This window comes from Hyla sarda, chromosome 1 (genome assembly GCF_029499605.1).
Source record: "Hyla sarda isolate aHylSar1 chromosome 1, aHylSar1.hap1, whole genome shotgun sequence".
NCBI lineage: Eukaryota > Metazoa > Chordata > Amphibia > Anura > Hylidae > Hyla > Hyla sarda.
Genome location: NC_079189.1, coordinates 457,585,300 through 457,610,304, shown reverse-complemented (window position 1 = coordinate 457,610,304; position 25,005 = coordinate 457,585,300). Strand labels below are relative to the sequence as shown.

Below are 25,005 nucleotides of genomic sequence, written 5' to 3'. Positions count from 1 at the left end.
CCCCTGACAGGGTTCATTTGGCTTTCTTAAAACCTGAATCAACCATATGAAGCATGTTTTCTATTTTCCATTTAAGCAAAGTTTTTGTTTTTCTTGCTTTTAAAGGGGAGGTGTTGGTTTATATAGACCAGTAGTTCAGCATTCTTTGGATTTAAGTATAATAATGGCAAGATTTCAACAACTTTCACAATGTAGATAAGGCAGACTTGATATTTGATGGCCATGGCATAACAGGGTAATAGTTCAAGACAGACTATGGAAACTAAAAAAATTCTGTAAACAAAAGGCACAGTTCACAAAATAAATAATATAAATAAAAACCCACAGTACACATGCACTAATAAATGTTCTGTGTCCCTTGAATTCCAAGTTGTCTAAGGGTCTGGGCATTGAGGTACACCAATCCCAATTTTTTTTTTTTTTCCATGTGTCTGCTTGAGGAAGCTGGTGTATGCAGTTCTGGGGCAAAAACTGGTGCACTGTAAGGCAGATTTAGTAACAACAGCATACAGAAAGTTTTGTATAAACTCCGGTAGCTTGAAAAAAACTTAAATACTTTATAGCCAAAATGTGGCGAGAATACAGCCTTAAAAGGAAATCTGTAGTAAAAACTACTTTTCTCCTATCCACAGGATAGGGGAGAAGTGTTTGATTGCGGGGGGTCCGAGCACCTGGATCCTGCACGGGGCCACGGCTCTCCCGAGCAGGAGGAGTGTCGGCTGCAGCATGATGCCGTGGCTGACACGCCTCCTACATGTAGTTCTATGGGAGAGGAGGGGGATTCATGCTTCTCCCATAGAGCTGTAGGGGGAGGGGGGCGTATTGTCAACAACATTGAGGTCGACACAACACGCATTAGCCGCTCACAAAGTGGCAATGCCGGGGGCCCATTTAGGAGATCGCAGGGGTCCCAGCGATCAGACCCCCCCCCCCCCCCCCCCCCAAACACTTATCCCCTATCCTATGGATAGGGAATAAGTTGTTATCGCTGCAGATGTCCTTTAAGTTAATGTTCCAGTGTTGACATGTGTAGATTCATGCAACCAAAGAATTCCATTAAAGCAATCCCTAGGATGTAGGAGTTATTGAACCTCTCTCCTTTTACAAAAGCCGTACACACAGTAACAAGGAGACCTTGATCAGCACATTTAAGTGACAGTGTGCCGAACAAATAGAAATACTCACAGTGCTTGCTTCGGATATGCCACGTAACTGGTCAGAACTCTTGGCATACATATATATATTTTCTTATGTCCACACAATAATTTGTGGTTTCAAGAAATGAGGGCCAGTGGGTTCAGGCATCAAAAGTAAAGTACACAATACATAGACTTTTAAAGGATTATATATATGTGTATGTATATGATTTAATGGACCTTTAAGCATTACAAAAGAAAACGGTTTACATCATTTACTTGCACGAAGCTTAAAATGGAAATACCAAATTAGAATATATTAGGTGACTTTGCTTTGTTTATTTCGTACATACCCTGATCTCTGTATAAAGGGAAAGACCTACTCACATAGGACGTACCAGTACGGGCACAAGCAAATAAACCTAGAGTCCAGCAAATGAAACAAAGCCACCATATTAAGCTAGGACTGTCTACAGCAGCGCTTTCCAACTAATGTGCCTCCAGCTGATGCAAAACTTAAACTCATAGCACGCCTTTGGCTGTCTGTGCATGCTGGGTATTGTTTTGTAACAGCTGATGGCAGACTGGTTGGGAAACACTGGGCTACAGTCTACCTAAGTAAAATTAGGTCCGGAAACTTTTCAGCATCTCAATGTCAATTTCCTTTCACTGACAGCATCCACAGACCTTGAAAATTTATGAGAAATGGTTGAGACCGTATATAAGAGAACGGTCTTATGTGACATGTTCCATAATCACACAGTTGCGACATACTTAAAGCTTCTAACTAAACCCAAGGCTCTTAATTTCGGCTCTCAGAAAGGAGAGGGCTGGTAGAGTTAGTTACAGCAGCACAAGATCAAGGTCTAGAGACAAATTTTGTTTCACAAATACGTAGCACATGAATGACAGGTCAGGGCTGGTGTAAAGCTTTTTTACACTAAATTGCAGGCATCTGCATCAGGGCCCATGCTAATGTTGCAGAAAGCTTCAAGATTAAATTATTTTTTTATTTAGAGGTTTCCAGAAGTTTAAACCTACTGTCATGTCGATAAAACATTATACACCTTTTCCTGTCTGAGACAAGACTTGTGTGTAATATCTACAGTTGGATCTCCCCAAAAAAATAGGTGGACAAGAATTATTGGGAAAGGGGGAGGGGTTGGGGAGATAAATAATAAAACAAATAATCATTGCAGATAGATATAGCTAGTTATTTTCAAGACTTTCTCCAATAGTCAGGAATAGCCAGATGAAGGGGTCAAGTTCTCAAATGCTTTCAGTGGAGGAGATCTTCTGCACAAGTTTTAAAGGGGTACTCCACTGCCCCAGTGTCGGAACATTTTGTTCCGAATGCTGCGTGCGGGCTACGGGGGTCGTGACCTCATACACACACCCCTAGTGACATCACGCCCTCTCAATGCAAGTCTATGGGAGGGGGGAGTGGCTGTGTTATGCCACTAGGGGGCGTGACCATGGCCGTGATGTCACGATCCCCGTAGCCTGCACCCAGCATCCGGAAACAAAATGTTTCGGACGCTGGGGCAGTGGAGTACCCTTTAAGGAGTGGTAGGTTGTCAGCACTAAAGAGATGCACTATACATATAGCTACAATTCCGTTTAAAACCTACAATGTGCAGTTCGCCCGGTATATTCATTCTGTACATGAGCATAATTGAATGTTTAGGGTAGGGTCACAGGTGCCACATTTTGCTGCTGTGTATTTTTCTACCCATTGAAGAAAATGAGTAGCAAATTACGCAGCTGATTTTGCTACCCATTGACTTTGATGGGTAGGAAAATACGGTACGTGTGACCCTAAACCTAAAAGAACTCTACGGAATTACAGATATCTATAAGGATATTGTCACCACCACATCCTACATGTTCTTTTGGCATAAGCCTCTTGCCATAGGGTACAACTTCCCAATTTGTGGACACAAATCTCTGGATAGAAGCTGTAAATAAAATTTCTTCTCATATCTGAAATCTTAAAGGAGATAATACTATGAAGTCTTTCAATGACTCATTTGTTCCAGCTGGAAACAAAAAGTACAAGCTAAAGTACTGTGATACAATGTATAGATAAGGAAAAATGATCATGTTTTTTTGTGACAACTGACCTTTATTCTGCTGAAACATGTGACTAAGATCGAGAGAAGAACTGCAGTCAGGTTGTGTAATCCCACATGGCAACTAAGGCATCACAACTGCAAACTGTGCAAAGAATATGTATCAGGGGTAAAGTGAGGAGATCAACATGTCCTGCAGTCAAATACATGGAGGAGGTGGGGGGTATATATATTTATACTTCTCTACCTCAATTCAATTGTACCTATAAAGTTTACTATTAGATTGTGTATTGTAGTAAAGCTGCTATAATTAAATGCACAAATCCTGAAATTAACCTCAGGGCAATCAAAGACTATTCCCACAGTACATGTTTAGCACTGCATGGTAACAAGGCATTAACCCTTCTCAGTCCCTGGCCCCACCAATATTATTTTGCTTTACAATGTAGGCAGAAAGGTACACGTTTCCTTTGTTGTGAATTGAGAACTTGGACCTGTTCTTCAGATAGAATTTCTAGTACCCAGGATACTTCAGCCACAGACAGCTATAGTTGTATTATATGGATTTTGTTACACCTACACAACACCATTTTTTACAAGACTGTTCGCAAATTGTCCAACAGGGCTCTGGCTATATGAATCAAGAATATAAGTCCCTGCACAAATTAGTTCACCCCGTTTGTAATCAGTCCCTGGAGCGTGTTCGCTCCGGGTCCGATTATGCCTCTGCCCCCGTGTGACGTCACGCTCCGCCCCTTAATGCAAGCCTACGGGAGGGGGCGAACACGCTCCGGGGGATTGATTACAAACGGGGTGCCGCGTGCATAATCACGGGCGTCCCCAGCTGCGGGACTCCCGCGATCAGGGGGATAAGATGTGTAAGCACCGGAGAACCCCTTTAAGGACCAGGCCCGTTTTGGCCTTAAGGACCAGAGCGTTATTTGCACATCTGACCACTGACACTTTAAGCATTAATAACTCTGGAATGCTTTTACTTTTCATTCTGATTCAGAGATTGTTTTTTTCATGACATATTCTACTTTATGTTCGTGGTAAAATTTTGTCGATCCTTGCATCATTTCTTGGTGAAAAAGTCCCAAATTTTATGAAAAAAAAATAGAAAATTTAGCATTTTTTCTAACTTTGAAGCTCTCTGGTTGTAAGAAAAATAGATCATAAAATTTGAGATGTTTTTACTTTTGGAAGACATCAGAGGGCTTCAAAGTTCAGCAGCAAATTTCAAAAAAAAAAAAAAAAAAAAAAATTTAAAAATCTGAATTTTTCACAGACCAGTTCAGGTTTGAAGTGGATTTGAAGGGCTTTCTTATTAGAAATACCCCATAAATGAACCCCATTATAAAAATTGCACCCCTCAAAGTATTCAAAATGACATTCAGTAAGTGTGTGTTAACCCTTTAGGTGTTTCACAGGAATAGCAGCAAAGTGAAGGAGAAAATTCTAAATCTTCATTTTTTTTACACTCGCATGTTCTTGTAGACCCAGTTTTTGAATTTTACAAGGGGTAAAAGGAGAAAAATCCTCTCAAAATTTGTAACCCAATTTCTCTCGAGTAAGGAAATACCTCATATGTAGATGTAAAGTGCTCTGTGTGTGCACTAGAGGGCTCAGAAGGGAAGGAGAGACAATGGGATTTTGGAGAGTTTTTCTGAAATGGTTTTTGGGGGGCATGTCACATTTAGGAAGCCCCTATGGTGCCAGAACAGCAGAAACCCCCCCACATGGCATACCATTTTGGAAACTACACCCCTCAGGGCATGTAACAAAGCATCCAGTGAGCCTTAACACCCCACAGGTGACTTTGTTAAACTCCAATATGTATATGAAAAAAAAATAAAAAAATAAAATAAATCAATCACTAAAGTGCATTTTTTTTTCACCAAATCTATCATTTTTACAAAGGGTAATGGGAGAAAATGCCCCCCCAAAATTTGTAACCCCATCTCTCCCGAGTATGGAAATACCCCATGTGTGGACGTAAAATGCTCTGCTGGCGAACTACAATGCTCAGAAGAGGAGTCCCATTTGGCTTTTGGAAAGCAAATTTTGCTGAAATGGTTTTTGGGGGTCAGGTCGCATTTAGGAAGCCCCTATGGTGCCAGAACAGGGGAAGAAAAAAAAAAAACAAAAAAAAAAAAACGCACACTATTTTGGAAACTACACCCCTCAAGGAACGTAACAAGGGGTACAGGGAGCCTTCACACCTCACAGGTGTTTGACGACTTTTTGTTAAATGGGGTACTCCGGCGGAATTTTTTTTTTAAATCAACTGGTGCCAGAAAGTTGAACAGATTTGTAAATTACTTCTATTAAAAAAAAAAAATCTTAATCCTTCCTGTACTTATTAGCTGCTGAGTACTACAGAGGGAATTTTCTTTTTGGAACAGTAACTTACAGTAAATTCGATTTGTCACGAACTTCTCGGCTCGGCAGTTGATGACTTTTCCTGCATAAATTAGTTCAGCTTTCAGGTGCTCCGGTGGGCTGGAAAAAGGTGGATACAGTCCTAGGAGACTCTTTCCTAGGACTGTATCCACCTTTTCCAGACCACCGGAGCACCTGAAGGCTGAACTAATTTATGCAGGATAAGTCATCAACAGCCGAGCCGAGAAGTTCGTGACGAATCGAATTTACTGTAAGTTTGCTCATCTCTATCTCTGACCACAGCAGCATATATGTTTTCTATGGGGATTTTCTACTCTGGACAGTTCTTAAAATGGACAGACATGTCAGCAGAGAGGACTGTGGTCATGATGTCAGCAGAGAGCTCTGTGTTCCAAAAAGAAAATAAATTCCTCTGTAGTATTCAGTAGCTAATAAGTACTGGAAAGAGTAAGATTTTTTTATAGAAGTAATTTACAAGTCTGGTTAACTTTCTTGCACCAATGGATTAAAAAAAAATTAAAACATGTTTTTTTTTGCTAAAATGCTGGGTTCCACAAAATTTGTAGTGCAATTTCTCCTGAGTACTGAAATGCCCCAAATGTGGCCCTAAACTGTTTCCTTGAAATACGGTAGGGCTCTGAAGTGAGAGAGTACCATGAGCATTTGAGGACTAAATTAGGAATTGCACAGGGGTATTCTATGCCAGTGATTCCCAAACAGGGCGCCTGCAGCTGTTGCTAAACTCCCAGCATGCCTGGACAGTCAGTGGCTGTCCGGAGATGCTGGGAGTTGTTGTTTTGCAACAGCTGGAGGCTCCGTTTTGGAAACACTGCCGTACAATACATTTTTCATTTTTCCTGGGGGGGGGGGGGGCATATGTAGTGTTTTACCCTTTATTATGTGTTAGTGTAGCTGTTTCAAGACTACAACTCCCAGCATGTATTGACAGACCGTGCATGCTGGGAGTTTTACTTTTGCAACGGAAGCACACTGGTAGGTAAAAGAACCTAACTGAACATTTCCAAACTCCGTATTTTCCAACCAGTGTGCCTCCAGCTGTTGCATTACTACAACTCCCAGCATGCCAAGACAGCCATTTGCTGTTTGGGCATGCTGGGATTTGCAGTTTTGCATCATCTGGAGGGCTAACAGTTTAGAGACCACTGCACAGTAATCTCCAGATGTTGCAAAACTACAAATCCCAGCATGCCCAGACAGCAAGCTGCTGTGTGGGCATGCTAAGAGTTGTTGTTTTGCAAGATCTAGAGGTTTACAGTTTAGAGACCACTGTAAAGTGGTCTCAAACAGTAGCCCTCCAGATGTTGCTAGGCAACTCACCGGCTTCCGTAGAATACACATCGCCGTCCTCTTCTGCCGTCGATGGGTAAGTGGACTTTAGGGCTGGTCCTTGATTTCCCTGTTCTGCCTGGCCTATTGTGGGTGGGCAGAACTGGGAAACCGAGAGTTAGCACCCCCCCCCCCGATCTGCTATTGGTCGTCGCTTCCAGACTCATCCAATCATAGCTCCTCTCACACTTAACTGCCATATGCTGTTTGTTTACCCCCCCCCCCCCCCTCCCCCTCAGCAACCCAGGGACAAAATGTGCTCGAGCTTTTTTTTTAAAGCACAAATTAAAAAACAGAACACTTTTTTTTAACCAAAGTATATTAGAAATATTTTTTATTTACCATAAAAAGGTAAATGCAATAGCAAATTTTTTTTTTGATGAGTGCCTATTTAAATAATGCATAACTTTCGACTCACAACCATAATTCCCTAGCAAAGTTTGTGTGTACAGACTCACAAGAAGCTACTTCAGATAGTGCCAGGTTTTGATCATAAGACCAACAAATTACTATGTTGTAAAGATCTTTCAATTACAAAGGGAGGTGCCATGCAAAACCATGCAGTACCGTGCAAAATGACGACTGACTGATCTAAACACAACATTGAATAATATCACCACAATCATTTAAGTGGATAAATTACAGCAGAGCCTTGAGTGGCCACATGACAGCCTCTCCAGTGTTGTATGGGGTAGGTATAGTGTAAAGGAGGAGGGGGACCCACAATGCAGTAATGTGATTTGTGGTTAGAAAAGTTCTGACCCAGATTTTCTCCAGGATACTGCCCTGGTCCCCTGTAGTCTTTAAAGTTAAATATACTGTATCCCACAAATTTTATACTATACAATCTGACCTATTTACCAGTATAAAACCCATGGATGAGACTGGGGGGGAAGCAGCCTAAACAAACAATAGCTTTCATTCACAACTTTGTACAAATCCTCACAGTATTAAACATGTGATGTAGCTCACAATAAAAGAAAATCCTAACAGTTATAATGATGAATAAATGTACCTACCTAGAAGTCAGCCAAGGACAGGTAGAGCCCACCGAAAGATTTAACAGCTTCAAAGAAGTTACAAAAGACAATTTCTATACAACAAGGCTCCAGAACTAGAGCTAAGAAAAATAAAATATTTTTCCTTTAAAGGGTACCTCTCATCAAATAAACTTTTGATATATTTTAGATTAATGAATGTTGAATAACTTTCCAATAGCATGTTAATGAAAAATATGCCTCTTTCTATTGTATTTTTCCCGATCAGTCCTGTCAGCAAGCATTTCTGACTCATGCTGGAGTCCTAAACACTCAGAGCTGCCAGCCTGCTTTGTTCACAGCCAAACAGGCTGTGAACAAAGCAGGCTGGCATCTCTGAGTGTTCTCCTTTGTGAACAAAGCAGACTGGCAGCTCGTAGTGTTTAGGACTCCAGCATGAGTCTGAAATGCTTGCTGCCAGGACTGGTAGGGAGACCCCTAGTGGTCATTTCTTCAAAGTGGAAAATTAAATAGAAAGAAGCATATTTTTTTAATAACATGCAATTGTGAAGTTATTCTGCATACATTAATCTATAATATAGCAAAAGTTTTTTTTTGATGAGAGGTACCCTTTAAAATCCATACACAAATGCGCTTAAGGGGAAAAAAAAATAAAAAAATAAAAAAAAAAGGGGGGGGGGGGTTTATCTGCTACTGGAAGCACAGAACACCTCATAGGACTTTCTAGAATTGTTTTTGACAAGAGAACGCCATCAGCCATAGATGTAGGTCATGTGTCACTCGTTTAGTAAGAGAACAAAAGGGGAATAAAGCAAAAATCGAGCAGTATCCCAAGATATCCAGAAATGTATCCTCTGGTTGATTAAATAGAATTTATTTCACAGAATTTTGTAATAGGGAAATTCTCACTACATGGGGTTGAAAGCATTAAGAAAACTGCTCCCTCATATTGCCACAGAGAGGGCTGCTGTAGTCTGAACAGGTTTAATTCACTTACCAACAAAGCTACCGTTCCCTCCACCGCTAATGGAACAATAGGCAACCATAATACAAAGCCTCCTGAAAAAGAAAGGGGACTATAGACCAGATGCAAACATTGCCTGGCTGTCTGATCACTTAAATCTTCACCATGTCTGGAACACTTCCCTGCAGACTATGGGTTAAAAGGACAGAGACCATTTTGGTCTTAAATGACACAGCATTTTCGATTTTTTTCCTCCTCGCATTTTATGAACCAAACCTCCTTTTAATTTTGCACTTGCATTTTTTCTTCTTGCCTTCTAAAAGCCACAACGCTTTAAATTTTCCACCTACATACCTATTTGAGAGCTTGTTTTTTTTGCCCCACCGATTGTACTTTTTAGATTTAGTGGTAAAATGAGTGATATCATTACAAAGAAGTATGCTTAAAATGGTCCTAGTCTGACCTTATAATTTTTTTCCCTGCATACGGGGCTGTATGAAAGCAAATTTTTTGTGCCGTGATCTGTATTTATGATTACCATTTTGTTTTGATGGGACTTTTTGATCGCTTATTACCGGTATTCATTTTTTGATATATGAAATGACCAAAAATACGTAATTCTTTTACGTGTACACCATTGGCCGTGCAGTTTAATTAACGTTATATTTTCATTAAAAAAATTAAATAAAAAAATGTAACAGTCCTACAGTACAGTAAAGTATTTTTGGAATTGGTGAGGAAAGGATGGGAGATTAGTAATACGAGAAAAGGCTGTATGTGGAATATAAGGCTGCGTATGAGTGTTGGGATAGTTTGGGGTAATACTCAATATGGTGTTATCAAGTGATTAACATGACAATATTTTCATTTGATAATAGAATTTTTTTTCAGGCAATAAATATCGAATATTTACTTGGAATTGTCTACAGGGGCCTTGTAGTAGCTCCAATTTATGACACCTAAAATGATTAATGCAAATAAAATAACTTGTGGGGAAAAATAAAAATAAATAGAAATTAGTCGATCAGAGTCAATAAGTCCTGACAGCTGGTTGTGCTGCAAATGGAATATAAATTGATGAGAAAATTGAGGGATATTTATCAAAACATGTGCAGAGGAAAAAAGTTGACCAGTTGCCTCTGGAAAAAAAAAAAAAAAAAAAAAAAAAAATAGTAGGCTAGACTGCTATCCACGCTATTGAAAAAAGGGGACCTGGACTCCCCAAAAATCGGTCTAGCCTAAAAAAAAAACAAAAAGAAACCAACACCATTTGTAATGGCTTTGCAGGATATTGCAGTACGGTCCCATTTCCTTGACTAGGACAGTGTTATGCTCCTAACTTGCTTATATTACTTACATGCTACTACAGTTTACTACCTTTGTGAATCTCAGTAATTAAGCTTTTCACATGCAAGATCTGGCTCTATGCAAAACTATTCCTGTTCCTAAAGAGCATTGTGGGGGTTTAGTCAGCAGCTGGACACCAGTACTAGTGTTATAGCCTGAAATCTAGGTTATAACACAAGGCATTTTTTTTGGGGGGGGGGGGGGGGGAGGAAGCAGCTATATTATGTCTAATACTAGATAACCCTTTGATGAAACATCAGTACCCACTATAGTGATGGTATTTTAATGGGTGACAATTTGCCATCATGAGCAGCAAGTTACACAGCTTACACAAGCTCTTTGGCATATGTTGTAATAAATCCGGTGAGTGCACGAGGACATGGGTAACAATTTGACTTTTCACCTAATCACAGTTGAAGAGGAATAAACCCCCCCCCCCCCCCCCTTTCATTATCCATTAAAGATAGCCTAAAACTATGTTCACACTGAGTAAATCAAGAGTAATTCATGGCGAAAAATTTACGGGTGGAAAGAAAGTTGCATTTTCGCGTGAAATTCGCCCGCAATTCACGCGCGGAAATGGGGGGGGGGAGGGGCGGGGGTTAAAGTAGTGAAGGATTTTTCAGCAATTTCCGTGCAAAACTATGTCAGGCAGAATAAAAAAAAAAATTTCTCTTCTTTTTTTTTACCATTGACTTCTATTGATTTCTGCTAGCGGATTCCGCTTAAAGAATGTACATGCTCATTCTTAAAGCGGAACGGAATTCAGCGTCAGAATCCCGCTAGCAGAATTTCCGCAGTGTGAACAGGACAGTGGAAAAAACATTAAAGTCAATGGGCAGAGGAGATGTGCATTAATTTGGAGCGGAGACTTTAAGAGGAATTACTCAAGTAAATTCCTCTTGCATTACTCCGTGTGAACGAGCCCTTACAGACATAATATGCAGTTTCCCCTCTCCTTACTACATAGAATACCAATCTACCAATCTCAGAAAGTTAAGGACCGCCAAGACTATGTAATGGTCAGAGTTTCTTTTTTTTTTTTATTTGGGGGGGGGGGGGGGGGGGGGAGGTTCTAGCTGTTTAAACAGGAAAAGTAACAGCTAAAGAATTTTAGCTACTAGCATGACATTCCTTGTGTATCATCACTTGCAGTCTTCATTGACTATTAGAAATCAGCTTTGGCTTATTGTACAAAATATTTTGCAGGCTCCTACTAGCCTTCTTGGCTTGTCTGCACTTTTCCCCAGGCTCAAACAATACTGGAAATACAACCTAAAAATATTATAAGTCATCCATACTACTAGGGAAAATATTTTAGACTACGGTACTTCAAATATAGTTTTATAGTTAGCAGAAGGTGCCCCATATTGCTCTAGGCTATTTAGTAATGGCAAGGGCATGGAAAGAGACAACAATAAGGGTCTAGTCACACGGAGGAATTTCTGCCTCAAATGAAAGCCCAATACACTTCTATGGGATTCCGCACTCCCATTGACACTTCAGAATTCCCGCTTGAGAATTATGCCGTGTGAATAGACCCCAACAGTGAGAGCCCTTTTCCCTGTTCGATAGCAGCAGTGTTCTACAGCTACCTCTTACAACAGGATGAAAAATGGGTACTAGACCAACGCAGATCTGACCATACAACCACAAAGATTCATAGTTGTCCGCAACCAGACAAGTTGATGGTCACATCATGTGACAGTCTTTAATCTGCTGCAGATGAATCAATAGGAAAGAAAATCCTATACAGAATGAGGATATTTTATTGTTAACCATAGATCCTTTTTTGGAAGTTTCCTCCCCCCCCTACAAACAAGGTCAAAAGCATTTAGGTCAGATGTTTCTTTACTCTGCTGCATAGACTAGTAAACAGAACTGTCCCATAAGTTGTGGACTTTAGTCTTAATAGGAAACTTAATGTTCTGTAGGAGGCGGTATGAAGTTCAGTCCATGGGCAGGATACATACACTGGATGGTGTCATCAGATCTTTTGCCTAGTTTGCTGTTAGCAAAATCAAAACAGATAGGACAAGTTCGCTCTTGCATGCTGACTATAGAAAGTGTTCTAAAGATCTGACCAAATTCTTAACCCTAGTCCTTAATGTAGTTGGGTATTGAAATGATCTAAAATGTAAAAAAAATTGACTACTTGAAGCTTACAGCATTTCAAGTTCACGGCATCTATTTGTGATCTTTTTATTTTTATTTTTTATTTTTTGCTGTAAAAAGACAAACATCACAGCACAAGGGAGAGGAGAAAAAACAAAAACAAAAAATAAAGTCTTCTAGCAGGCTCTACATACCTGCAGCTATGCCAGTAGGTTTTTCTTCTACCAGATTTACTTATGTTTACAGCCAAGTATTAGAAGAATGTATTACAAGGTGTGAAGTTGTTATTACACCATCGGGAACCTGTTTTGTTCATTATGTAAAAAGCTTAGTGATGCTATATCTCCCCATTATGGTGTGATCACAAAAGGGTGTGCATAATTTGTATACATTATAATAATGATACACAACCACACATGTTTACCTAATACAGCATTACACTTTTTCACTAAGCATCATGCCCTTGGTTAATCACTGAATTGTTTGCGTAGTCAATACTGTTTACCTCAGCTGAGTTTAGCTCAGAGCCGCCATATTTAAATTTGACTTTTTTTTATTATACATTTTCTGATCAAGAAAAGTTGTTTATTAGATCCTTTAGTCAATTTGGTGCATATGAGCCACTCACTCATCTCCATCACTTACCTGGGTCCTGTGATGACCTGAGAAACCAGGTTCAAATTGGTAGTGTGAAGAACAGATCACAACAGACCCAAGGTGGTAAGAAGGGAAAATACAGCAGTCCAATGCCCCAGACAAATTCTCAGGGGAGGGCAAGGACAAAAAAGGGAAACACAGGACCGCACCAACGGCGGGGGATAGGTGGTTGGGTGGGGCAATTGGTGGAGAAAGAGCAGTTTTATTGTAAATCCTTGGTTAAAACTGCAGCATACAACTTCACAAAGTCTGTATCACCTTGACATCTCTCCTATCCAAAGGGGACCCCCGCAGAACGGGCGATAAAGGGGCCAGAGTATCAGGACATTATGGCCCGCCCCCTCAAGACAAGTCTATGGGAGGGGATAAGATGTCTAGGGGCGAAGTACCCCTTTAACTTCAATCACGTTTGGCCTCCAAAAAAGAAGAACAAACAAATGGTCCTAAATACTTGTATAAGTCAACACAAATCTGTTTAGTGTAGAATAAGTAGAGAACACCAAATTATAGCACTACCATCATGTATAATTCAAACAAATCTTTATTTGTGATAGAAATGTATTAAAACCATTTAAAAGGAGAAATGCAGCACTAAACCATTAAATTTTTTGAAGCCTGGACACGGGGAAAGTTAACACACACTTTAAAGGGTTACTCCCGTTGAAATTTTTTTATTTTTATTTATTTTTTATTTATTTATTTATTTAATTTATTTTTTTAATTTTTAAATCAACTGGTGCCAGAAAGTTAAACAGATTTGTAAATGACTTCTATTAAAAAATCTTAATCCTTCCAGTACTTTTTAGGGGCTATATACTACAGAGGAAATGCTTCTCTTTTTAGTTTTCTCTGATGTCATGACCACAGTGCTCTCTGCTGTCCATAGCAGCATATGTTTCCTATGGGGACCTTCTCCTACTCTGGACAGTTCCTGAAATGGACAGCAGAGAGCACTGTGGTCATAACATCGGAGAAATCTAAAAAGATAAGCATTTCCTCTGTAGTATATAGCCCCTAAAAAGTACTGGAAGGATTAAGATGTTTTAATAGAAGTAATTTACAAATCTGTTTAACTTTCTGGCACCAGTTGATTTAAAAAAATAAAATAAAAAATAATTTCAAACGGGAGTACCCCTTTAAATCAGCTTCCTACGTTCCCCTTTTGCGCGTCCTGTTCCTCCGGCGCTGCTCAGCTCCCTGCTTCTTATCCTTGGAACATCACCCACGTCACTTGATGTCCCACCTCAGCCGGTGGTAGGCTGTGCGCAGTCCGTCTTGTAAGGAGCTCGGGCCGGCTTCTTACATGACAGTGCGCTCAGCCCATCACCCACCGGGGTGGGACAATGCTGCAGCAGGCGATCCGCTGACTGCAGGGTGATGTTCTGAGCCCAAGAAGCAGGGAGCTGAGCAGCGCCGGAGGAACGTGACACCGATACCGGTGCAATGAGGGAACGGGAGTTAAAGTTTTTTTTTTTTTGGGCAGCCCGGGCACAGGAAAAGTAAAAGGTTTAGCACCGCATTTCTCCTTTAATCACACATTGACATCAAAGACTGTTCTTACAGGAGTACAAAGCAATGGAGGGCATGAGCATAGGACAAGATATAGAAATCTATCAAAGCATACATCTTTTTGCAAATAAAGTGCATAGTGCAAATTAAATAAGAGAGAGTATGGCAAAAAGAGTCCCAGCAGAATATCACACATGTCTTACCAAAGTCTGTACCAATCCCAACATGTTTTGCTCAAGAAAGCTTCCTCAGTCACCTTAATGTTCACAACTTTTTATAAAAAAAATTTACGGCTTCTTTCTAATCTTAAGTCTTACAGACTAAAGTTAATCAACTAGTTGTTTTTTGTTTACCACATGCATGAGTTAAAATTTTACATAAGTATTTGCACATATCAACTTATTTAGAGTGTGAATCAGCTGTTCTCTGATCCATCCAAAATACTAGAGCCCCCTGCAGTGATTTGTCTCCTGTATCGGATAGAATTTCTCTTAATATGTATTTTTTTTACTTTAAAAAGGAAAATGGTCACCCGTTCACCCCCACTAAACCCAATACACCGGGTTATAGTGTGGCTGAACAGGAGACCGATGCATTGGGTTAAATGCGGGTGAACAGGTGACCGTTTTCCTTTAATCTTATGGAAGTATACACTATAGGACAGACAACTTTACATTCAATATGGACCCACTAAGGAGCCCTTATGGACTTGTGCTAGCCTAGTCAATGAGGACACTATTCATCATACCTAACCCTAGATGTCAAACAATGAAGAATGGTGGAATCCACCCTCCTGCCCTTTCAGCCCCCATCAAAGTGCACCAAGCTCCTACATTGGCATATTAAGAAAGAAGAAGATCGGCGGAACAGAGACAGTGATCTGGGAACAGTAAGTACAGTTATGGGAGGCCTTGCACTACAAGCCTGTACCGAAAGGTCAGTGCATGGAATGGGATACAGATTACCTTTAACAAAGAATAATTGTGTCCTCCAGTGGATGACATTCATCATCTGGAATTAAGTCAGCTGGGTTTAACATTTCATGAGTCCATGAACAACCTGAACTAACATTTCTAGACCACTTGTTTGTTCTTTGGCTTGGTGTCATGGCTCATGTATGGCCAGTCTGATCTGCAATAGCCAATATGGACTAAAATGTTGCATTGGCGTAATAGTCATTTAACCATCAGCCTATTTCTTTCCAAGGCCACCTGAAATCGCTCACTTCTCTAAATTATTGGCCTCTTCCCCAGCTGCAGAAATAGCACTACAACTCACATTGGAGTAGGTGCTGCCCTGTGGATTTGGTGTTATATTGGCAAACATCTCACCAACTACAAGACATATGGCCATTTTGCAATCCCGGCTGTGTGCTGAACCTTTGCCATTACATTTCAACAGCAAGATATGAGACAAAGTCACTGCATCTTTGCGCTCATTTCAGGAAATTGCCTATTTAGTTGAAAAGACTAAAAACTGGAGTCACTTTAAATTAAAAGGGGGGGGGGGTCCTCATTTTATAAGGTGATTGCTTATCACTAGGATAGCCCATAAGTGATAGAATGATGGGGAAGCAACACTGGTTGTGCACTGTCTTCCCTGAGTGGGGCCATATTACAGTTCCCTGCATAGCCGGAGTGCTACAGTACTGGACAAATACCATGATGAAGATACAGTGCTAGCCATTCATCCTCAGTTTGTTAGTTGGGGGTACAGAGTGTAAACTGATCATAAAGCAATGGACTATTCTAGTGATTTAGGAGCATGGAAACCCCTCCTTTAAGGAGTGTCCACTGGACAATGGCAAATGACCGAGCATACTTCTAATGCAGGATGTGGGGTGATCACATGAAGCGTTATCACTCAGTGTCACATCTCATGTCCAGGAACATGCCTGAGTGCTCAGGCACAGATTCTAATTTAATGATCAGACTGAAATAACACCAAGTGTAAGGATCAGTTATCACCAGAAAAGTGTACAGAGCACATTGTCACACACATGGTCATATCATGTGCTATAAGGTCGGACAAGTAGTAAAAAGTCCATCAGGTCTTTGAGTAGTTTGGTTTACTATGACATAGCAGTCCTGAAAAGCTGTCTGTGTAACTTCAACCCCTCACATAAACTTTCCTCTATAGCTGGGTAACAGATTTAGGTGCCCATATACATGATTGTTACTACATAGATTGGCATTATCACCAGCTGCTGTGGTGTCAGCAGCTCATGCCCAGGTTGCAACAAAATGATTGTGTGCTGTGCTGCACTGCAATGTAACTGGCTCCTACTTCATGTTAGGGGGGTGTTCACACTGAGGAATTGAAGCGGAATCATTTCAGTCAGGAAAATGTTGAAATCTACCATTTTCTGCTCGCTGCGATATTGAAGAGGAATTGAAGCATAATGAAGGCAGAATTCAGGAGGAAGAGCAGCAAATGATGTTGTGGAGGAAGTTCAGCCATTTCGGCTTGAATTCCACTCGAAACTGATTTCCGCAGGAGAGAGAAAAAAAAAAAAAAAACAACATTGAGGGACATTTATCAATGTTTGCTTATGTATTCCTTTTTTTAGTAATTTTTTCCTTACTTTTTTTTTGCTTATGTGCGACTTATTTATCAACTGGTTTCAGCCTGTTGATAATTTTCTTTCACGTAAGCAATTTATCCTTTTTTTACTTTGGTAGTAGCTTTTTCTGCTCCATGTTTGAGCTGGAGTAAATTTAGTCAATTTTTTACCTTTTTTTGCGCAGTTGCGACTGTTGCAGTTAATAAATACCTGACTACCCGTAGTCCATTTTAAAATTATTACTACGTAGTTAATTTTTGGAAAACTTGCTTTTCTCGCTTTCCAGTCAAAATGTCGCACGAAAAATCGCGTAGTCGCAGTTGCAACAATTATAGTAAAGAAAACCTGACTAAACCCGTTGATAAATGTCCATATTTGACTTCAATGGGCTTTTACAAGCCGATTCTGCCTGAAAAATGAACATGTTCTATCTTCAGGTGGGACAGACTTCAGCTAGCAGAAATTCTTCATTGTGAACAGGACAGCACAAAGTCCATAAAAGTAAATGAAATTTTATTCATTTGGAGCATAATAAGCGAGCAGAATTGCGCGAGTAAATGCCTCAGCGTGAACATACCCACACTGCATCTGCAATGAATATCCTACCACTTTCTATAGTATCACTCAGGAGCAAGAATTAAAGAAACCTGCATTGAGAGGCAAACCCCACAACATAGATGGCATGCAGTGGATTAGATAATCTGCAGGACACTGATAAAGTCTGCAGAATCTAGAAGAAAGCTCTCAGGCCATGTTCACACGTCAGGAATTTCCGAGCAGAATTCGACCGGAGATTCCAGAGCAGCAGAGTCCTGTTGTATTCAACAGCATTCTGCTGCGCTGTGCACACGGCAGAAACATCTGGCATGGAAATTCCGTTTCCGTAGAAAGAATGAACCTGTTCATTCTTTCTGCGCAGTCTCCAAAATGTCCACACAGATTTTCCGTGTGGACGCGTAAACCTAGCCTAAGGCTGTGTTAACACGTCGGATTTCCGCTTGGAATGTCGTCACGGAAATTCCACTGCAGCGGAGTCTGCTGTGCTGTGCACGCAGTAGAATTTCCATGGAGATGTTTCCTGCATGGAAATTCATTTTTCTGTGTCTGCAGAAAGAATGAACCTGTTCAATCTTTCTGCAGACACTGCACAGAATACATAGCCATCTATGAGACTGCGCATCCCTGTGTGGTAAGGTAAAGGTATCCGGCACTGCTTACTTCTGTTCACCCTTGGCTGAAGTGTCTTAACTGTAGAGTGTTGTGGAGTACTGGTAAATTGAAGTTTAGTGGTGCTCTGACGTCAGCAATTCATACATAAGGAGGAAGGAATAACATCGGCAACTCACCAAATCTTCTTTCTTTGGTTTATTTAAACATACTCACGGATTACAAGCATGTAACCGGATGGGCGGGTCCAAGCATGGAGAGGGGGGGTACGGTAGGCAACAACGGGCAGTGTTTCGCACAGGTCTTTGTGCTTAGTCTGGCCTCATCAGGCCAGACTAAGCACAAAGACCTGTGTGAAACACGGCCCGTTGTCACCTACCGTACCCCCCTCTCCATGCTTGGACCCACCCATCCAGTTACATGCTTGTAATCTGTGAGAATGTTTAAATAAACCAAAGAAAGAAGATTTGGTGAGTTGCCGATGTTATTCCTTCCTTCTTATCTATGCATCCCTGTGCGGTCCTAGCCCACAGTCTGCACAGAGATTTTCGGCACATACATTCCATGGTGTGAACATAGCCTAAAGTCAAAAGCCCCTCCCTTCTCTAAACAAGTAGCACCACCTGCTATGTTCCCACACGAAAAAAAAAAAAAAAAAAACACACACACACACACACACACACACACACACACCATGTACATACTGTATGTCATCTATGGAGCAAGTGGAAGCGACTGTTATACCATGGCATACATCCGATATACCAGTCGGTGGGTGTATGATGGGAAATTGCCCTGAAGAGAATACATTTTCTTAATGAAAAGACTGATCCACAGAAGATATTTCATAGTTCCTGCGCTGAACTATCCAGACATCTCTAACCGCTCGGATGGACTTTGCATTTCCATTGTCATCAGGAAGAAGCAGTAAAGTCACTATGACACTTATCTGATGCTGAAAAGAAGATTAAAGGGGACAGACAGTGATAAGCCTCCGATATACTGTGAGTAAGCGTTTATAGAGGGATAACAATGGTGAACAATGTACACAAAGTACACTGTCCAAAGTCAGGGCAGACAAGCCATATCATTTAGGGGCTCCCCCACCCTATATATAGCCCTTCAGGCTCCTATACTGGGGGCACCCTAACATGTCACATGCACCCGGTAGGGACCAGACCCTAACATGTCACATGCACCGGCCGGGGGGGGGGGGGGGAGATCAGGACCTTAACATGTCCCATGCGCCCAGTAGGGACCATACCCTAACATGTCACATGGACCCGGTAGGGACCAGACCCTAACATGTCACATGCACCCGGCAGGGACCAGACCCTAACATGTCACATGCACCCAGTAGGGACCAGACCCTAACATGTCACATGCACCCGGCAGGGACCAGACCCTAACATGTCACATGCACCCGGTAGGGACCAGACCCTAACATGTCACATGCACCCAGCAGGGACCAGACCCTAACATGTCACATGCACCCGGCAGGGACCAGACCCTAACATGTCACATGTACCCGGCAGGGACCAGACCCTAACATGTCACATGCACCGGCCGGGGGGGGGGGGGGGGGGGGGGGGGGGGATCAGGACCTTAACATGTCCCATGCGCCCGGTAGGGACCATACCCTAACATGTCCCATGCGCCCGGTAGGGACCATACCCTAACATGTCACATGCACCCAGTAGGGACCAGACCCTAACATGTCACATGCACCCGGCAGGGACCAGACCCTAACATGTCACATGCACCCGGTAGGGACCAGACCCTAACATGTCACATGCACCCAGCAGGGACCAGACCCTAACATGTCACATGCACCCGGCAGGGACCAGACCCTAACATGTCACATGTACCCGGCAGGGACCAGACCCTAACATGTCACATGCACCGGCCGGGGGGGGGGGGGGGGGGGGGATCAGGACCTTAACATGTCCCATGCGCCCGGTAGGGACCATACCCTAACATGTCCCATGCGCCCGGTAGGGACCATACCCTAACATGTCACATGCACCCAGTAGGGACCAGACCCTAACATGTCACATGCACCCGGTAGGGACCAGACCCTAACATGTCACATTCCCCGGGGGACCAGACCCTAACATGTCACATGCACCCAGCCTGGGTTTGTGTTTCAGTCAGGTGTGGAGGAACAGTTAGTCAGCCGTCCAGCTGTGGGCTCTCACATGAGACACTTCACTCATCCAGCCTGAGACATTGCGGAGTGTTCAGTGTAGCGGTAAAGTGAGACGTGTAACCTGGGACTCGCACAGGATGCCGGGGTGGTCTCCAGGAGTTGTGTGTGACACGTGACCCGCCAGCCCCCCATACTGTAGGTATACTCGTGTCACATACCTTCTCCACTTGTTGCTTCATAATAACGGGCACCATAAATACCAGCACGACCCCAAACGCCACCAGCAGCAGGCCGACCACCCCGAGGATGATGGTCTTCTTATTACCGCACTTTGCCATGTTTCTGTCAACCGCAGCGTGTGGACGAGGACTGGCGGCTGCTCGGGACGCGCTGCTCCAGCACGGCAGACATCCTCCCGGGCCGTTTTATTTGGAGGGGTAGGTGTAGGCCCGCCCTGTGTCCGCTTACCCAAGCTCACCCCATTCTCCAGCCTGTCATCGTGTCAGGAGGATCCGCCCGGGGGGAGGGGCTGGAGCGTCTTATGTTATGGAACATCCCGCTGCGAAACGTGCAGGCTCCTGTGTACACTGCGCAGGTTGTTAGTAGGTGCGGCTGAGGCGCGGGGAGATGTTTCATAATATGTACGTGGGAATAACGCCAGGAAGCGTATCAGTGTGAATTGCATGATTATGGAAAGTCTCTAACTGTACAGTAACTTTATGGTGTGTGTGTCTGTAGCCTGTGTACGTGTACGCGCATACATGTCTATACAGTATTACTGGAGCTGTGCACATATCTCCGCACTACACAGCAACTCTACTACTATTACTACATAAAAACACGGGGAGGCGTCTAAGGACTGCTCCGCTACACAGGCGGTGCTTGGATTCCCACGTATTCCCTAGAACAGCGCCACATAGTGTCTGTTCTGGGAACAGCCGCGCCGTCTGCTTGGTATTTCTGTGCCACTGTAACAAGCGGCTCCGGGCACAGACCTGTCTGATCAGAGGTGATTTCTCATAGACATCATATAGGAAAGTCCTGTGCCCCCTCTAGCCCTAGGCCTGGTTCACTTAGCTGAAAATGTGCAGAATGTCCGCCCAGAAAACACAGGCAGACATTCTGCACATGAATAATTTGGCCGCGCTTAGTGTGCATTCACACCACGTTTTTGCAATACAGTTCCCGTATCAGGTTTTTGATGGAAAACGGATTCCTCAAAACCTGACTAAACTGTATCAAAAAGTGTGTACAAATTTTAACTCATACTGTTGAAAACCATATACAGTTTGAAAAATGATGTCCGGTTGCATCCGTTTTTTAAGAAAAAAACGTGTGGTGCTCGGGGATGAGGGGTGAACAGGGGTGTTGCAGTGTAGTGTTGCTGGGTATATGTCACGATGCCGGCTGGCAGGTAGTGGATCCTCTGTGCCAGAGAGGGATTGGTGTGGACCGTGCTAGAGGATCGGTTCTAAGTCACTACTGGTTTTCACCAGAGCCCGCCGCAAAGCGGGATGGTCTTGCTGCGGCGGTAGTGACCAGGTCGTATCCCCTAGCAACGGCTCAACCTCTCTGGCTGCTGAAGATAGGCGCGGTACAAGGGAGTAGACAGAAGCAAGGTCGGACGTAGCAGAAGGTCGGGGCAGGCAGCAAGGATCGTAGTCAGGGGCAACGGCAGAAGGTCTGGAATCACAGGCAAGGAACACACAAGGAACGCTTTCACTGGCACTAGGGCAACAAGATCCGGCGAGGGAGTGAAGGGGAAGTGAGGTAATATAGGGAAGTGCACAGGTGTAAACACTAATTGGAACCACTGCACCAATCAGCGGTGCAGTGGCCCTTTAAATCGCAAAGACCCGGCGCGCGCGCGCCCTAGGGAGCGGGGCCGCGCGCGCCGGGACAGAACTGACGGGGAGCGAGTAAGGTACGGGAGCCGGGGTGCGCATCGCGAGCGGGCGCTACCCGCATCGCGAATCGCATCCCGGCCGGAGGTAGTAACGCAGCGCCCCGGGTCCGTGGAACCGACCGGGGCGCTGCAGTGAGGGAAGTGTAGCGAGCGCTCCGGGGAGGAGCGGGGACCCGGAGCGCTCGGCGTAACAGTACCCCCCCCCTTGGGTCTCCCCCTCTTCTTGGGGCCTGAGAACCTGAGGATCAGACTTTTGTCCAGGATATTGTCCTCAGGTTCCCAGGACCTCTCTTCTGGACCACAACCCTCCCAATCCACTAAAAAAAAAGTTCTTCCCCTGACCTTTTTAGAGGCCAAAATCTCTTTGACAGAGAAGATGTCCGAGGAGCCGGAAACAGGAGTGGGAGGAACAGATTTAGGAGAAAAACGGTTGAGGATGAGAGGTTTAAGAAGAGAGACGTGAAAGGCATTAGGGATACGAAGAGAAGGAGGAAGAAGAAGTTTGTAAGAGACAGGATTAATTTGACACAAAACTTTAAAAGGACCAAGATAGCGTGGTCCCAACTTATAGCTCGGGACACGGAAACGGACATATTTAGCGGAGAGCCATACCTTGTCTCCAGGGGAAAAAATGGGAGGAGCTCTTCTTTTCTTATCTGCGAATCTCTTCATGCGAGAAGAAGCCTGTAAGAGAGAATTTTGGGTCTCTTTCCATATGGTGGAAAGATCACGAGAAATTTCATCCACAGCGGGCAGACCAGAGGGCAAGGGGGTAGGGAGGGGGGGAAGAGGGTGACGGCCGTACACCACGAAAAACGGAGATTTGGAGGAAGATTCAGAGATTCTGAAATTATACGAGAATTCGGCCCAAGGTAGAAGATCTGCCCAGTCATCCTGGCGGGAGGAAACAAAATGTCGTAAATAGTCACCCAAGATCTGGTTAATTCTCTCTACTTGTCCATTGGATTGAGGATGGTATGCAGAAGAAAAATTTAATTTAATCTTGAGTTGTTTACAGAGAGCCCTCCAGAATTTAGACACAAATTGGACGCCTCTATCCGAGACAATCTGTGTAGGCAACCCGTGAAGACGAAAAATGTGTACAAAAAATTGTTTAGCCAACTGAGGCGCTGAAGGAAGACCAGGAAGAGGGATGAAATGTGCCATTTTGGAGAATCGATCAACGACCACCCAAATAACAGTGTTGCCATGGGATGGGGGTAAGTCAGTAATAAAATCCATACCAATCAGAGACCAAGGTTGTTCGGGGACAGGTAGAGGATGAAGAAAACCAGCGGGCTTCTGGCGAGGAGTCTTATCCCGGGCACAGATAGTGCAGGCTCGCACAAAGTCCACCACATCAGTCTCTAGAGTCGGCCACCAATAGAAGCGAGAGATGAGTTGCACAGATTTCTTGATGCCCGCATGACCTGCGAGATGGGAGGAGTGACCCCATTTGAGGATCCCAAGGCGTTGGCGTGGAGAAACAAAGGTCTTTCCTGGAGGAGTTTGCCTGATGGAGGCTGGAGAAGTGGAAATCAGGCAGTCAGGAGGAATGATGTGTTGAGGAGAGAGTTCAATTTCAGAGGCATCTGAGGAACGAGAGAGAGCATCGGCCCTAATGTTTTTATCAGCAGGCCGAAAGTGAATTTCAAAATTAAATCGGGCAAAGAACAGAGACCACCTGGCCTGACGAGGATTCAGCCGTTGGGCAGACTGGAGGTAGGAGAGGTTCTTGTGATCGGTGTAAATAATAACTGGAAATCTTGATCCCTCCAGCAGATGCCTCCATTCCTCAAGTGCTAATTTAATGGCTAGAAGCTCTCGATCCCCGATGGAGTAGTTCCTCTCCGCCGGAGAGAAGGTCCTGGAAAAAAAACCACAAGTAACAGCATGCCCGGAAGAGTTTTTTTGTAGAAGGACAGCTCCAGCTCCCACTGAGGAGGCATCAACCTCCAATAGGAAGGGTTTAGATGGGTCAGGTCTGGAGAGCACGGGAGCCGAAGAAAAGGCAGACTTGAGTCGTTTAAAGGCGTCTTCCGCTTGAGGAGGCCAAGACTTGGGATCGGCATTTTTTTTTGTTAAAGCCACAATAGGAGCCACAATGGTAGAAAAATGTGGAATAAATTGCCTGTAATAATTGGCGAACCCCAAAAAACGTTGGATGGCACGGAGTCCGGAGGGGCGTGGCCAATCTAAGACGGCAGAGAGTTTATCTGGGTCCATTTGTAGTCCCTGGCCAGAGACCAAGTATCCTAGAAAAGGAAGAGATTGGCATTCAAACAGACATTTCTCTATTTTGGCATAGAGTTGATTATCACGAAGTCTCTGAAGAACCATACGGACATGCTGGCGGTGTTCTTCAAGATTGGCAGAAAAAATCAGGATATCGTCCAGATATACAACAACACAGGAGTATAGTAGATCACGAAAAATTTCATTAACAAAGTCTTGGAAGACGGCAGGGGCGTTGCATAGACCAAAGGGCATGACCAGATACTCAAAGTGTCCATCTCTGGTGTTAAATGCCGTTTTCCATTCATCCCCCTCTCTGATGCGGATGAGATTATAAGCACCTCTTAAGTCCAGTTTGGTAAAAATATGGGCACCTTGGAGACGATCAAAGAGTTCAGAGATGAGGGGTAGGGGGTAGCGGTTCTTAACCGTGATTT

The 25,005-nt window shown here is 43.3% G+C and overlaps 1 protein-coding gene across 3 annotated transcripts in view; it reads right to left on the bottom strand.

Moving 5' to 3' along the window:
- Positions 1-20,916, bottom strand: part of SCARB1 (scavenger receptor class B member 1) — a 60,503-nt gene extending 39,587 nt beyond the window's left edge. For 2 of the 3 annotated variants that reach the window (XM_056533883.1, XM_056533891.1), the window contains exon 1: positions 20,646-20,889. In XM_056533883.1, the coding sequence (XP_056389858.1) occupies positions 20,646-20,765 (120 nt within the window). In that variant the 5' untranslated portion in view covers positions 20,766-20,889. The other variant, XM_056533901.1, reaches the window with a different exon arrangement.
- Between the last annotated feature and the right edge of the window lie 4,089 nt (positions 20,917-25,005).